Here is a 16,696-nt window from a genome sequence, read left to right on the forward strand (position 1 = left end):
GGCATGGCCCGCGTTCGACCTGTGGTGTTTGGGTCGCCCCGTGTGAGAGATGATGCTGTTTGGGACGGCCCGCTTGTTTCAGTGTGGTAATCTATCTATTGAAAAAACAACCATATTATGCCCCCAATCCCCTATCGAACGCAGCCATTTGCTGAGAGGTTTCAAATTGATATGGCAACACTGTTATTTACCAAAACAAAAACTTGTCATGAAAGCATCATTCGATTCGCTCAAAAGCAGCAGCAGGACGATCAAAAACTAGTTTTCTGATAATTTTTGTAAAAATTTCAATTAATAATTATTTAATATTGCAATCAAAGTGTTTTATAAACAATCAAGTGTAATAATTTTTCAAAAATGAACATATCGACTGATTTCGGGCCGGATTCCGGTGGACGTGTCAAGGTAAGCGCTTTCGGATAAAACACTCAACAACAGACTTGCAGATGCAGCATTGTTTATCAAACAGGGTCTGACGATCGTAAAGCCTCTGGTGTACGGAAATGTGGCGCGTTCCTTTGGCAAAAAGCGGGAAGAAGACGGCCATACCCACCAGTGGACGGTATACGTGAAGCCCTACCACAACGAGGACATGTCCACCTACGTGAAGAAGATCCACTTCAAGCTGCACGAAAGCTACGCCAATCCAAACCGGGTCGTCACGAAACCGCCCTTCGAGGTGACCGAAACCGGCTGGGGAGAGTTTGAAATCGTGATCAAAATCCACTTCCACGATCCGACGGAACGACCGGTCACAATGTATCACATTCTGAAGCTGTTCCAGTCGCCGATAGTGGATGGGGAGGTGGCCAATCAGCTCGAGGGCAAGAAGGTGCTGGTTTCGGAACAGTACGAGGAAATCGTTTTCCAGGAACCGACCCAGCTGATGCAGCAACTGTTGACGAATGTGCAGCCGGTGACTGGAGGTTCTTGGAAGCACGATACCGACTGTGAGTATATTCTCTAGCGTTTGGTAGCTGGAGTTATTCATCTTAATGTATATCCCTTTACAGTTGAAGAGAAGAAAGTTCAATCCTTGGAAAATATAATCGATACCAAAGGGAAGGTAAAGTCGGAGATTGCACTGTTGAAAGACAAACTGAAACTCGCTCGGGAAACCATAACCAAGTTCAAAGCGGAAATTGCTAAAGTACAAGGTCAACAGCCGGCCAGCTGAACCAGATATGTGAGTACCTTCCTAATTTAAACTATTATATTGATTAAATAATAAGATACTTATAGCATATGTTTAGTTGCTTACTAAAATATACCGATACTTCCTTGGTTAAATTTGCCACTTATAAAACCGAGCTGAGGAAAGGAATAGTCCTGTCATTTAAAAATAAATCCAGGAATTTCTTCGTGGATTCCTCTAGAGAATCCCCTAAAATGTATCCAAAGGGACTTTCATGAATTCCTTCAGGATATTGTACAAGGATTTCTAAAAGGAATACTCCCAATAATCCTCCTGCGATTGTCTGAGGATTTCTTTATAAATACTTCTACTTATATTGATTCCTCCAGGAATACGTGTAGCAATTTCCCCAGGAAATCCTTCAAAGATTGATACTAATATTGCAACTGGATTGCTTCCGAAATTTCTAAGGAAAGTTCCTCAGAGAATGCCTCCAGAGATTTGACTGGGAATCCCTCTAGGGATGCCACCGATAATCTTTTTATGAGACTCCATAGGAAATTCATTTATGAATCCCATTAGGACTCCTTCCAGGGATTATTCCAAAGATACATCCTATAAGCTCTCGTGGACAATTCTTCTAATAGTTTTCTCAAGGGTTATTCCAAATATTCCTCCATTTATGGATTTTTCAATTCTTCTGGGTTCTTACATTGAATCCTGCTGAAGCATTATTTTTAGAGTTTCCACATAGGTTGGTAGATGGCTGGGCATGGCGTACCATTGGTACCTCGCGTACCTGAAGGAATAAAACAGACCCCTCTGCGGTTCTTAGCTTCCTGCCCAGCAACTCCTATCCCTATCTCCTCGCGGTACTGGCCGGGGTACGAGTAACCTTAGGGAAGATCGGGTATCCAAACCCCGATGGGAACTCTGGTCGTATGCTGACAGCAAAAGGAGGGTTTGCTTCTGCTTTTGCTTCTGCAAACCTTGAGCGTCTGTACTCCATGTTAGGAGCGGCTCACAACAGCGTATGTTCCCCATGTCAGGGGCGGCTGATCATCGTCCGAGTGCCAGAGAAGGACTCCAAGCTAAACTGTGCACTATGGCCCTCCGAACATTTAGGGGGAATGGTCCTCCGGAAATTAAGGGGGTTGGTGTCAGGCCCTGCAAGCCGTGAAAAAATCAAGCAATGAATAATCTACGAGAGAATACGAATCGGGACAATCGGCGAAGACCATTGCGACGTAAATGGACTAGCGATTGGAAGCACGGTACGTGGAACTGTAAATCTCTCAACTTCATCGGGAGCACACGCTTACTCGCCGACGTGCTGAAGGACCGTGGATTCGGCATAGTAGCGTTGCAGGAAGTGTGTTGGAAGGGATCAATGGTGCGAACGTTTAGAGGTAACCATACCATCTACCAGAGCTGCGGCAATACACATGAGCTGGGAACAGCTTTTATAGTGATGGGTGATATGCAGAGGCGCGTGATCGGGTGGTGGCCGATCAGTGAGAGAATGTGCAAGTTGATGCTCAAAGGCCGGTTCTTCAACTTCAGCATAATAAACGTGCACAGCCCTCACTCCGGAAGCACTGATGATGATAAAGACGCTTTTTACGCGCAGCTGGAACACGAGTACGACAGCTGCCCAATCCATGACGTCAAAATCATCATAGGAGATCTAAACGCTCAGGTTGGCCAGGAGGAGGAGTTCAAACCGACTATTGGAAAGTTCAGCGCCCACCGGCTGACGAACGGAAACGGCTTACGACTAATTGATTTCGCCGCCTCCAAGAATATGGCCATCCGTAGCACCTACTTCCAGCACAGCCTTCCATACCGATACACCTGGAGATCACCACAGCAGACAGAATCACAAATCGACCACGTTCTGATTGATGGACGGCACCATGTATACGGAACCAATCGTATGATTTTGCTGACAATCCACGCTCTTAAAATATCCCTAATTAATGGTGACTCCAAGTGTTTTTTTATTCTAGGGAGTTTATCCATCTGATCGAGAATTCTTCTTAAAAAATAATCAGATTTATTGTATCATTTTTAAATTTATATAAAAATTACAAATATCCAGTTTTATCACAATTGCTTATAACTATTCTTTATATCAATGTAAAAGTAGAAAATTTCGTTTTGTATTTCCATTCAATTAATAAAAAAAAAAAACAATTATCTTCTATCATATAGATAAGCTCGAAAGCTGATAATTTCTTTTTCAGTTAGAGCAAATTGCAGTCCTGCTCCATCCATTGGCAGCGTTGAGATTTGGCACTGTGATGAATTCTTGCGATTGATCATCCTCAAATGAAACCTGTTGAGAAAAAAAAAACATTTACTAGATTTCAATGTCTCGATTACCTATTTAATGAGACCTACCCAAGTATTCTGCAGTAGCTCCCGGTGGTCTTTGGAGCAAATCTCAGCAGCCAGATCGGAGTTGAAATCAATCAGCAAACTTTTACTGTCGGCTTCATCTCTACTTGAACCGGTTCTATTGCTGCTACTGCTACTTCCACTTTCAGCCGATCGATTAGATGCATTCAATTTGGCCAATTCCTTACGCTTCCTATCCGCCTGAAACTGCTTGTTCTGCCAAATCTGATATGCCCTTTCGAAGCTTCGGGCCACGGTCAGCGTTACGGTTTGCGCCATTTTGCGCTTCTGACACAGGAAAGCGTAGCAGATCAGTGGCCCGTCGAACTCGACTTCCTCGACATCCTTACGGAAACACATCTCCTTCACCTCAGTTTCCGGATTGTGAGCGGTACCAACGAAAGCGAACACGTGATCGTGCGCTGCGTCTGCTGAGCAGTAGGAAATATTGTAGATTGACACCTGCAGCAGGGTTTCTCCCGAGGTAAGGTCAATCATTTCGATTCCCTTGGGCGAGATGGACAAAGTCACGCGCTGGAGCTTTTTGTTGCCTGCGGAAGAATATTAAAAAGCGTAAAATGAAGTATAATAATACTGAGCGACAATATCAAAGCCTTTTACACGCACTTTGAACATTTACAATGAATTCAAAGGATTTTGACACGTTGTTTTTTTATTTGTTTTCAGAGTTTACGTAACACGTGCGTTTTTTAGACAAATAGGATTTTTAATCACAAATTTTCATATTTTCATTGACCCTGGGCTTGGAATTATATTTTCGAGGGAGCGATGATTTTAAATATTTGACACTGTTTTTTGTAGTGTTGATTAGAGGTTGCATGAGCTTTAAAACAATGGCAAAGTTTTTATTACAATAATCAGAATTTTTGAATATTCTGATATAGTGATCCTTTTCAAGTTATTACATAATACCGGTTACCATTCATTGAAATCATTTATACCCAAATATTAAATATTTTATAATTTTCTTCTCATTATCAGGGCTTGAAATTTTCTTTAAATTTGTCACTGAATATCAAATTAATAAATAAAATATTCTTGAAAACAATCCTTTATTCATAAGAGCTTCTAATGTGTCATTAGTTATCTAATCGACTAAAAGTTGAATAAGTAAGATGAAATACATGCTTGAGCTTGTGTGGCTTTGATTCATCCTTATCTTAAACTTATTAGCTTTGGCAAACCCTTCATTTCTTATGAATAGAAAAGTTGCAAGATTTTTATTTAATTTAATAACTTTTAATTTGGGTGCAAAGATGCACAAAAGCGGCATATTGTTTAAAGACATGGGCTTAGTAGCTTTTGAGAGCCAGTTCGCGAGAACCGCAACCAAGGGAAGTTGTATTGATGTTCTCCGATCAGGCTGAAATTTTCTATATAAAAGGAGATGTCATGCAAAATTTTAGATTTTTGTATTGGGGGAAGTGGGACAAAATGACTCCCAATGATTTCATGTCACTAAACATGCGAAATCACAAAAACTGATATAACTACAGTAAAACTGCACGGATTGTGTTGAAATTTGGCATGAATACTCTACGTTATATGAACTTTAAAATAAGCATGGTATATGAATTTTAAAAGTACTTCAAATCGAGAAAAAACAAGTTTTTTTTATAAAAAAAATAGTGATTTTCAAATCGATTTTTTTCTTACCAACCAAACTAGGTCAAAAAACTAAATATGATGTTTTTTAGGGCAACTCATGGGCTTTCATTTGAGGTGCAATCCAGATATGCCGTTTCAAAAATTTTCGGGTAGTGTTTGAATTTGAGCCATTTTGCGAGTACCGCAACCTGTTCAAAAAAAGTAGTTGAAAGTGGTTCAAAATAATCAGTAATGATTTAATATATAAAAATACAAAATCAATTGAACTGATATAATAGCTATAATAAAAATGCACGAATATGTATGAAATTTGGCATGTTTACTTAACGCTATATGAACTTCAAAATGAACATTGCATTTGAATGAAAAAAATCTTTATATCGAGAAAAACCTGTTATTTTGTAAAATTAGTATTTTTTTCAAATCGACTTGTTTTTGGTCAACAGAACTAGGTCAAAAAACTAAATATCGATTGCAAAGGGTGAAAGTACGTGAATCAGTGTAGTCTACTGTAACGTGTACCTTTTGCAGCAGTGATGATCTTCTTGACGGCCTCGGAGGTGGAATTCTCCGAGCGGGGTGTCGGTATCGTCGTGTTGCCCAAATATTTTACACTGTAGGTAATCGCCTCGCCAAATCCATCCTCCAGCTCTTCGTGGTTGTCCGAAAAATCGCGGATGTTGTTGGCGAGTGCCATCTCCTCGCACAGTTCTGAAATCAGAAAAATAGAAGTATCGAATGATGAATGGAACCGAAATAATCTTTCTTTTGCAGGGCTGGTAGCGAGTCTTTTTTAAGATACTAGTTCACTATTTTAATGCAAGCCTGTAAAAAGTATCTCTTTTCAATAGAAGTCTAAAGTCTATGTTTCAACCCATATGGTCTTTAAAGTCAATTTAAATGATTCTTGTAGTGAATCATGGTGCAAAATTTTAGAGGATTCAGAAAAAAAGTAGAGGCTTACGTGATTCTACCACAGTTTCTTCTCAAATTGCTCGCGGAAGTTTCAGAATTTCTTCTTGTGATTTCTTCTGCAATACTTCCAGGCATCCTTCCTCGAATTCCTCTAAAGATTCCCTACCAACTCACACCACAGCAATTCGTTCAGTGATTTTTCAAGGAATAATTGAAAGAATTTGTCCAGAATTTATTTCAGAAAATCCAACGCACCTACCAGTAATTTCCAATCTTTCCTAATCTAAATTTCTAAACATAATCTTTAGAAACTTCTGTAGAATTTTATCCATTATTCCTGCAGTTCATATCTCGAGTTTTTTCAAGTAAAGGTTTCACACCAGCAAATACTGCAGCAGTTATTCTAATAATTCCTCCGATAATTTCTACATACATTTCTTTATGGAGGTTTTTTGTTGGAGAAAATCGTTCAGAAAACCCAGGGATTTTATTGATTATTATTCAATTATCTTGGCAATTTATATACATAATCCATCAAGCCTTCTTCAAAAATTCATTCAGAGATCTTTGAAAGATTCATCAGAAAGATTTATTTCATGAAATAGCTTCCGTATTTATTTCTTCTGCAAATAATTTTTAAAATATCCTTGACAATTTTCTGCTACAACCCCGAGGAAAATAACTTTCATAGTTTTACAGATTTTTAAAAACAGTTTTTCTTTTCAGTTTATCACTGCACTACACTGAGGCAAAAATCTCGCATGATTTTCATAAGATCACACTAATGAACGCGTTTTTTATTATTTTTTTGTTGGTTCATAAGACACTTGCGTATTTCATTCGACGAGATTGAGATTCATAAGACAAGTGTAATTTTTTCATAATAATCAATTGTCAATGTCATAAGAACGCTTATGAACCCCATTGCTCATCATTGTGAAGAACCACGTGAGGCAAATTTTCTCGGTACACCCATTTCACAATCATAAATTCAATATGGCTTCCGAAATGGACGTGTTTGCTGATTTGTCACTGGCTGACTCCGTTTCTAATGCATCAAAGGGTAAATATTTTCTATTTATCATCAATTCCGCTGTAACTAACACTTTCTTTCGATCAGATTAAGGAATTGGATCCAAAGAATAAGATTTTTGATTGAAAATTCAAAACAATTTGTATGACGCGTAAGAAATCACAAACCCCCCTCATCCATTAATCCGCCCCTAACGTAAACCTGCACCAATTCAAGCGTTCTTCACAACTTTTCTCAATAATGTTTCGCTGCTATAATATACTTCTTCGCGTTCAAAATAGGTTAGCCAACTAGAGAAAATCGAATTTTCATCCATTTTGTCGTATCGCAAATCGATTCTAATGCTTACAGTAAAGTGCTTTAATCGATTTGCGACATGACAAAATGGATGAAAATTTGATTTTCCCAAGTTGGTTAACCTATTTTTCAACGCGGATTAATATTATTCATTCATTGAAATTTATAATCTAAAGCTCAAATTACACAAGACAGTCTTATGGAACCAAGAATGGATCAGAACGTATTTCATAAGACTATCTATGGATTTTGTTATCAAGTCAATGCTGGTTCATAAGATCATCTTACGAAATTCCTTCGAGGTGTATTATGGAAACAACATCTGCCGAAAACCATACGATGGTCTTATGAATTTCAAAGATTTTTCTTGTGTCGTAATTCCATAAGCAAATCTTATGACAGTCTTACGTTTGCTTTCCTCAGTGTATACGTAAAATCTTGAATGACAAATATGTTTTTTCGTTTTCGATGATTGTGATTGATTGATTAAATTATGGTTTCTTGAACCATCGAGAACATTCTTAGGGAATTTTGGAGAATTTCTGAAACAAAAATCTGAAGGAATATCTGGAGTAAATCCTGAAGTTATTCTTAGAGAAATTCCTTCACGAAGGAAATCTTAAGATATCAGTGGAAAAGTCTCTGAAGAAATTACTGCTTGAATTCTTCGTCCTAACCAGAAATCTTGGACAGTTGGAAATTATTTAGTTAAATCGATGGAAAAATGTATGAAAGAATCCTTGAAGGGATTCGTGAACACCTTTGGAATCTTTCTAGGGATATCCAACGTAAGATTTTAGGTTGTTTTTTGAACGAAATTCTCAGTAAAATTCCTCAGTAAGTTTTTGAAAGAATTACTAAATTACATCCAGAAGAGATCTTTGTAGTGTGGCCTGAAGGAAACTGATGAATTCCTTTAAAAATACCAAGCAAATCATTTCAACCTTTTGTTACTAAACTTATACCCTAATCCCTGTTTGAATTGTTTATGTTTTGCTTCCTTTCCGATCTCTTTTTCCAAGTCTTTAAAGTTCCTATTTCCAAGACACGCAGTCGCTACCAGCCCTTCCTATGGTAGGCATGTGGGCAATTGATATCAGAATCAGAAATTGTTTTAAATTTGCAATCGAACGCTATCATTCGAATTGGAAAACACTTTGCGAGGCAAAACGTGTGGTACCGCGCTCTCGACATGGTTTCCTTCGAGCCGGATAGACGGGTCGGTTCGCCCTCTTAAGATAAGCGTGGCTGCTGCATTGGGCTGCACCATTACCTGGGAGTTCACGCCATTATTGATTGCTGCCCGGTAGTTATGAAATGGATCGCGCCAGGCCAGCGTGGTCGACCGGTTGGTGTCAGTCGGTTGATAGAGAATAATTATTTTTAATAATAGATGATCGTATGGGGCTTGTAAACTGTGACGGTGGTAACAGTAAGGACATGGACAGGTCCAAACGATATCGATGTGTACATTGAAATGAATAAACAGATTGATATTGCATTATTTGCATGATGGAGTAGGTGTGCCGCGGTTGACCTCCGCCAAGATAGGACCATTCTGATTAGTTACAGCTTGCTTCGGGTTATCATACGAGAGTGCAGCTCACCTTTCCAGGTTCAGTTTGATATGACGCTTTTTATTGAGCCATATATTGCATAAAATTAATTTCAATTAATAACACCACGATGGGAATACCAGCTATTTTATGTTTTTTTTTTGCTGTAGCAATTGCAAAGAGAATTCAAGATCTTTTTTGTAGTGCTATACAAATTGTGAGAGTCTAAAATTCAGTTTCAAGAATTTTTCCATAGTGCATACAGTTAAACAACTAGCTCTTAACTTTGCAAATCCTCAACAATAATTTGACTAGAGCCAGTTAGTTATATTTTTTAGTTTTTTCATTCGGGCCTAAACACCTAAATCGCTTATTGGTGATCGCGAAGCTTTTTAGTTGTTTATAATTTATTTATAGTTTTTTAAGCTAGTTTTGCACAAAATTAACAAACAATTTTTATTTGGCAATGTGAGAGATTCGAATAGACATTTTGGGTTTGGGAAATATGGACATTATCTTTATGCAAATCATTAATAATTTCATTACCAAGTCAAAAGTAGAATATTCTAGTAACAAAAATATATCATTTTTGATCATTTTGTGCAAAAACCAACAGAAATACTATAAGTAAAAAGATTGTAAACAACTGAATGAACAACTTAATGAACAATCGGCTCCGTTAAGATCTTCCAATTCTGATCTCAGTACGCTACTGAAAAGACACGGCAGTTCAAACGGGAATCGCCGTATAAAATTTCTGCAAGGAATCGGCTAGAATTTCTTTAGAGAATCTTCCAGAAAATAGTTTAGATATTCCTCAAGCAATTTTTCCAGGAGTTCTTCCTGAAATTCGTCCAGTGATTTCGATCAATTTGATAAATTCGAGCGCTTAGATAAATTCTTCGAGAAATTCTTCTGCAGTCCAACGCTACTTACTTACTTACTTTCAGTAATTTCCACCATAACTACTCCAAAACGTATCCCAGGATCAGAGCCGTAGCATGCTCTTATGGCTCCCCTTATTTATGAATAAATTATGATTTAGCGTTTTTTGCGTTGCAAAAAAAAATTTTTGGAACTAGTTGTCTTGCCATCAAGTAGACTGTTGGAAAACGTCATGAAACAAATCCCGTACAAAATTACAGTTCCCTTTACTCCCAATTTTCCGACTTTCCAGTTCAATATCCTGAGCTTTTTTTGGAACTCTTCAGAAACATAACTATGAAAGAATTTTAAAAATCAGATAACCCTTTCTCAAGTAATTTCGAGACATACCATTTTTATCATGTGACGGGAAGATGGCTTTTGTAAATAAAAATGGAAACGAACTCTTAATAGCAGCCGCTAGATCCAGTTAAATGTTTTGATAGAAATAAAATCCAAGCTGTTTAGTGATTTTTTAGAGTTAAAAGGGCATAAATAAAACAAACGTACAAGTATTAGCCGGAAAAGTCAGAAGAAGAAGAGAATTTCGATATATAGACCAATGGATCAATGCATGACTTCATTTTTAGACGTTTGAGCGGTGCCGAATTCACTCGTTTCCATGGTCGCGTAAATAACACGGCACCGTTCAAACTTCATCGAGTGCACTCATGCATTGATCCATTGTTTTGTTTCTAAGCTACACAGTCAATTTAGATACCAAAGTCGGTACAATGTTACTGGGTTTATGAACTACGGGTTTACCCGGTAATTTTCTACAAACTTCGAAAAATTCTTATAATTGAGTGCCATTTATGCCCGACACATTAAGCGAGCATAAAAACTAGGTTCTATTTCATATTTACACAAAGATACAAAGCAAGATTTTTGTATTTTCACGGCAGTACAAATCGTGCGTGTCATTTCACTGTACATACACTCAAAAAAAATCCAAACGTCATTGCTACGTGAAAAATCACGTAGATCATTCCAAATTCATTTACCTGACTCCACTTTACCTGACTAAAATAAAGATCACTAAGCCATTAATAACCATCAAATAGTGAATCGATAATTGTTACTGATGTTACCTATCGCACTTACGTGAAATGCATGTAGGTACCTAAGTTCATTTTGACGTCTGCATGTTGTACGTACATTCGGTGTTGAGCGCAAATCCTAAGATGGCGCCCGCTTGATTTTTGAGGAGCTTCAGAAGCTGTTGAACTTTAAACCCTGTGTTAGATTGATTTCAAGGTAAATACCCAGTAAACACACAATCGTATATGATAGGATAAAAGAGTACAAATGTGGAGGCGATATACGTACATTTTGCATGCAGCCTAATGGCGCATGTACGTATATCGCCTCCACTTTTGTACTCTTATGCGCTATCGTATACGAGTTTGTGTTTACTGGGTATGCTTTGAATACCGAAGAATCCCTGCATTACTTCATATTTTATAACTGATTTATAACCACTATCAATTATAGCACGCGAAGGCGAAGGCTACAACAAGACAGAACAAACTCACAACATTTGGGAAACAGGATTCACAATGCTCAATTGAATATAAAAATATCACAATCTTTTCGGTCTGTTTACATTTTCCATTTGGGAATTAGTTTTCTTCCAAAGCCTATTAGAGATAAGGTTGGTCTTTATTCCAGTTAAATTTAATGCAAAACCATCTAGGTCCTATTGAAACGCTTTTTAAAGGCTACCGGAAAATCCACGGAGCTCTTACGTGTAGCGCCGGTGGAATGGACGAAGTACAAAAGTTCATGCGTTCATTCTGGGCTACCTATGATTAACGTAAGAGCTACGTGGAAAGTGCGATGGAAAAAAAACCACGTATGTTTTCACGTAACAATGACGTTTAACTTCAATCTAATCTTTCTCCACAATTATGCACAATTTCATTTCACTTTTCGACAGAAATGAATACACAATTAAATTCAATTTAACTTTGTTTCTTATCTCATATTAGTTCACAATAACTATAAGACGGGGTTGGTGGTCTGATGGCTACCGCTTCTGCTTCATATGCAGAAGGTCATGGGTTCAATCCCAGGCCCGTCCCTTTCCTCGTACTTTGTAGTTGTATATCTCTCACTTGCTTCTATCTTCCATTCTAAATATACCACACTCAAACTATTCGTTCATAGCAAACGCTAGAACCAGAGACGGACAAGAAACCGTTTCCCTAACGCTTCCTACTTCCATGCGCACGCCTTTCTTACGCCTGATACATAGGCAGTCTGCTAACCACAAAAGCAAACCTCTCTGCCATGCCTTTCCCCAATCCATACACTCCCGCATGAACTGACGTGGATGCAGTGGAATATACGGTCTACGTGGGAGTCAGTTCAATGCATCATAAATTCCTCCCCCTTCCCCTCATTGGTCTGCATTCTAACGTGGCAGGTGCCATTGTTGCCTAAAAATAGAAGATTACCAGCACTTATACACTGAGGATGCCTGTTAGTCCCAAGCAGTCATTCGGTTGGTTCCTTGTGTAAGTGCAGCTGATCTGGCGATACTGGAGTGCATCCACGGGCGGCCAATCAAGCTCAAGCTCAAGCTCAAGCTCATATTAGTTCACAATAACTATACCCACCAAACCCAAAATCATACGCAAAAATTTCCTTTCATCATCACACACGTGCCCCCTAAAGGATGGTGCCCTTGGCGGGGGCCATCCAGACCAACCGCACTTATTTACGACACTGCCCAGGATTTCCTTCATAAATTCTCAAAATACTTATTAAGATTTCCAGTTTTTACTCTCCGACATCTTCTAAATATCTCTACAGGAATTGTTGCTGGAAAACCAACAAGGTTCATTCTAGGGTTAAAGAAATTCTGCAAAAATTTCTTGAGGAGTTCCTACGGCGATTTTTTTCAGTAATATTTCCAGCTATTTTCATAAAGTTTGCTTCAAGACTACATATATTCTCTCAGGATTCAAACTTCTTGAGTTCAACTCCGAATTATTCCACGAAATCTTTTATTTCTCTATAATTTTCCCCGAGAAAATCCTTTAGTGCTTTCCTTAGCATGTTATTCAGAGATAACTCCAGCAGTCTCTTACGAAGATTCTACGAGTGATTTATCTAGTTCACGACTTCTTCAAAACTTCACGCTAAGATGAGTTAAACACTTTTAAAAACTGAAAACGCCTCAAAAATAAGCTCCGATAGCTGATGTTGAGCCAAGTATTTCCCGAGTTTCATGCTTAAAATATCTACTGAGATCTTCTTAGAAAAGCTGTTTAATGAGCGCCCCTCTGTTAATTTAGTTTGTTCCCTGATAATATCACACAAGAAAATGCTACATTATCTATTCCTGTAATTATTCTGATTATTCCTGCGTAAATTTCTCTAACGATTCAGCCCATTAGGCTTTTGCGATTCCTCCAGAAAATCCTGCTGGATATAATGCAGGGTCAAAATTGATTTTTTTTTTTCAAATAGTTTTGTACCATTTTTTTTCTCAAGAGAATCTTCCAAAAATTGCTTAAAGAAGAACTTTTTGGAGAATTCAATATTTAAATACTTTGAGGACTTCTCTAAGCAATTTCTGGAAGAAACTGTTCGAAATTGTCTAAAGGAATATGATAAGTGATTCCTGTCAAATTTCGGTCAATCTCTGTAGTATTTTCTGGACGTATACAGTCGACTCTCCACATCTCGATGTTCTATATCTCGATATCTCTCCCTATGTCGATGATTTCTTCGGTCCCTTCAGCCTGCATACATTTTAGCTCTCCATATCTCGATATCCTCCTTATTTCGATATCTCCATATCTCGATGTGCTCCTGTTGATTGTTTGTTCCAAATTTTCTCTCCGTATGTCGATATGACCATAATCAAAGGTGACTAGATTAGGTTTCAGTGATTCAAAACAATTTCAGAACACGAGATGACGTCTGCTTGTTTATTATTTTCCTAGTAACGGAATGATTTTTAATCTAGTGTTCATTAAAAATTTGTTCTTCGTCTCGATCTCTCCGTATCTCGATAGTCCCTTCGATATCGAGATGTGGAGAGGCGACTGTAATTGGGAAAATTCATGGTTGAATTATTGATGGTATTGTGTACGATTACTGGAGCTTTATTCTGTTGAAATTTATGCAGAAAATCATAAAAATATAGAACAGTAGGGGAACTTACGTATTCTTGGCAGTCTAAGCCGATGTCGCGCTTCTCTTGTAATTTTCTCGGACATCAGCAGCCAAATTACGTGTTTGTTTGTTTACATTCATGCGTTGCTCAATCCCAATGTCATATATAACAGGTCCGGCTCTTAGTATGTGTTTGCTTGTATTAGTCACGAAAAAGATGTAAACAAACGATCAGCTTATGGTGACGACAAGGCTGCGAAAAATTTTGTTCGCGGTTTTCTCAACGTGACGTCATCTTCGGCTGCTTCGTGACCTTTCGGCTCGCCGAAGTTGGCATTGCACAACTACGACTTCAAAACTGATGTTATCACAAATACTGATTTGATGTTCGCCCGTACCTCTAAATACCCCACATCGGCTCAATCATCTATCGATTCACACCAACAGACTTGTCAAAATGCTTTTGGAAACGCTTTAACAACGCTGCGAACATCTCTTGTCAGTGTGACTATTGTCGGCAGCCTCATTCTCTTCGGCAATTTTCAATAAGCGCACAGTGGCGCATGGCCGGACAAAACCTCAAAAATTCATGTTCTCAAAATCACTTGTCAATATTTTTTATAGACTTCTATACTATTGAGCGACCATTTCTCAAAATTTGAGATTGATCTGTTCTGTTTTCAATTTTTGGCAGCATCGTAAGTGTGGGAAAGTCAGCAAAATTGGACTGCTCGAAATTCATCAACTATGATTCACCTAGCAAACTTCAAACAGCTGTATCTCAACAAAATCATAACCGATTTAAGCTCAATAGGTTCCATTTGGAAGCGTAGTCATAAGCCTTAGTTGTGACTATAATTATATAAATTTTAACATATCAAGTTGTTATTTGTAGCAAAAAAAGTTTTAAAACAATCTTTCTCCAAAATGTTGTTAATTTTTCAAAACTTCGTACGTTTTATGTGAAGTGTTTCGGGAAAATTAGTCACTCACTTTGAAGCAGCAAATTATCTATACTCTCAAACTTGCAATAGTTTTTGTTGCCCCTTTTTGCCCCTAGAGTTGAAAATTCCATTTTATTTTTCATTATAATTTATCGATTTCATCATTCAAATCTATATAATTTGTCATAATTCGTTTGAAACTTTAGTAGAATTACTAAAAAGAAGTTAATTTTGTACTTCTAGTTCAGGTTTATGCACAAATTTCTGCATGACAACAAAAAAATTTGTAGTAATAACCTTTTTATACGATTGGATGAAAAAACTTGATTTAGACCAATTTCACTAGAAAATCGAATTTTCAATTTGACTGTTATTTCCAACGGGATGATATCAGGTATCCAGGATAATTAAAAGATTACCATTATCAAGCAATTTGAGTCGTATTTGAGGTTTTGTCCGACCTTTGTATGAAGGACCGCCACTGTGAAGCGCTGCAGGCGAATCTGTTCGGCAGCTCCAATTCAGACGCATTTTGAGGCGTGTTCATTTGAATTGATGACATCTCTGGCAAAATTGTTTGTTCCGTCTCGGAAATCTCGGCAGCGGGAAGCTGACAGAGCAAAGAATCATCTGAATGTTTTCATTGGTGTGTTTTGATAGAAAAATACTGTATATTTGGCGTTTAAAATTTAGTTGCCGATAATAGTCGAATGGTGCCGAAGCCGTAAGTCTCGCTACTTGGCGTAATTTCACAAGGAGTGAAATTGTTTAAATTCCATATAATAAATTTATGGTTGGCTCCTATGTATATCTTTATTAAAACTTAGAAGAATTTTCTAATCCCTGTTTGCTGTCTTGTCCTTTAGTCGTTTCCTATTCAGTCTCTTTTTTCAGGCACAAGGTCTCTTAAGTGTTCATAAGAACAGTTAAGAAGCACAGCGTAGTTTAGCGTACCTTATTGTAAAACGAAGTTGGTAGCTCAAATTATTTTTACGAACAAGTTCAAAATTACCCTTTACCTGTTGTTTAGAATGAAAATTTGGTTTACATTGATTAAAAATATAATTTAAGAAGCAGTATTGTGAAAAACTCAATTTCTCATAACTCACGCTTGAGATTTTTCATGCGTGAGTTGTCAATCACGCAACTCAGTAGTCAAAAATCATGGATGAGTTGGCTCACCTTTTTGACTCATTGTCTCGTATTTCCACAGTTTACTCACACACGGAAATAATTGCTTGTTAGTCTGGTAAAATTATAGTAATCCGTTCTAACGTAAACAACAACATTCGAATTTCACGAGTTTTTGACGGGTTTGCGACTGAATCATTTTTTACGGTTTGAGTTGATTGATTGATTTTGTATCAAAATCTCAAGCGTGAGATTTGCGAAGCAGATCTCTAATGGAGTTTGCTCTCACGGGAGAGCGTATTGATTGAGATTTGAGTGTGAGTTTATCAACACTGTTAAGAAGAGTTTTGAAGTTATAGCACAACAATTTTTTTAACTCCAAAGGTATGAAAACTGTTTATGATTTCTGAAAACGGTAAACATTTCAACCAAATTTCTATCAGAGCTCACGAATATAATTAATAGATTGGATCCAATGACAAAAATTAACGTTATTGTTCGAGTTATTGGATTTTATAGCAAAAATCATTGGAAAACTGGCATTTCTCATAATTTTACCTAAATTTCATATATGTCCGCTAATAAATTGTCCAAATGTACTTTA

General features: G+C 37.6%; 2 protein-coding genes across 5 annotated transcripts in view; one reads left to right on the top strand and one right to left on the bottom strand.

Moving 5' to 3' along the window:
- The first annotated feature begins 203 nt into the window (after window positions 1–203).
- On the top strand, window positions 204–1,241 carry LOC5576425 (YEATS domain-containing protein 4). The gene is made up of 3 exons (XM_001662583.2): window positions 204–405; window positions 470–950; window positions 1,014–1,241. The coding sequence occupies exons 1-3, from the start codon at window positions 358–360 to the stop codon at window positions 1,175–1,177; spliced, it is 693 nt and encodes a 230-aa protein (XP_001662633.1). The 5' UTR covers window positions 204–357; the 3' UTR covers window positions 1,178–1,241.
- Window positions 1,242–3,168: 1,927 nt separating this feature from the next.
- LOC5576429 (low density lipoprotein receptor adapter protein 1-A) overlaps window positions 3,169–16,696 on the bottom strand; it is a 55,937-nt gene continuing 42,409 nt past the window's right edge. For all 4 annotated transcript variants that reach the window (XM_021845828.1, XM_021845827.1, XM_001662581.2 and 1 more), the window contains exons 3-5: window positions 5,687–5,875; window positions 3,539–4,086; window positions 3,169–3,473 (exon numbers count right to left, since the gene is read on the bottom strand). In XM_021845828.1, the coding sequence (XP_021701520.1) occupies window positions 3,378–3,473; window positions 3,539–4,086; window positions 5,687–5,875 (833 nt within the window). In that variant the 3' untranslated portion in view covers window positions 3,169–3,377. The remainder of the gene's footprint in view (window positions 3,474–3,538; window positions 4,087–5,686; window positions 5,876–16,696) is intronic.

Source organism: Aedes aegypti, chromosome 2 (genome assembly GCF_002204515.2).
Source record: "Aedes aegypti strain LVP_AGWG chromosome 2, AaegL5.0 Primary Assembly, whole genome shotgun sequence".
Classification (NCBI taxonomy): Eukaryota; Metazoa; Arthropoda; class Insecta; order Diptera; family Culicidae; genus Aedes; species Aedes aegypti.

What these genes read in the sequence shown, in the direction of transcription:
- LOC5576425 (XM_001662583.2), top strand. Translation starts at nt 358, where the DNA reads ATGAACATATCGACTGATTTCGGGCCGGATTCCGGTGGACGTGTCAAG. An exon ending in ATTCCGGTGGACGTGTCAAG is followed by an intron (nt 406 to 469) that starts GTAAGCGCTTTC and finishes TTTATCAAACAG; the next exon opens with GGTCTGACGATCGTAAAGCC. An exon ending in TTGGAAGCACGATACCGACT is followed by an intron (nt 951 to 1,013) that starts GTGAGTATATTC and finishes ATCCCTTTACAG; the next exon opens with TTGAAGAGAAGAAAGTTCAA.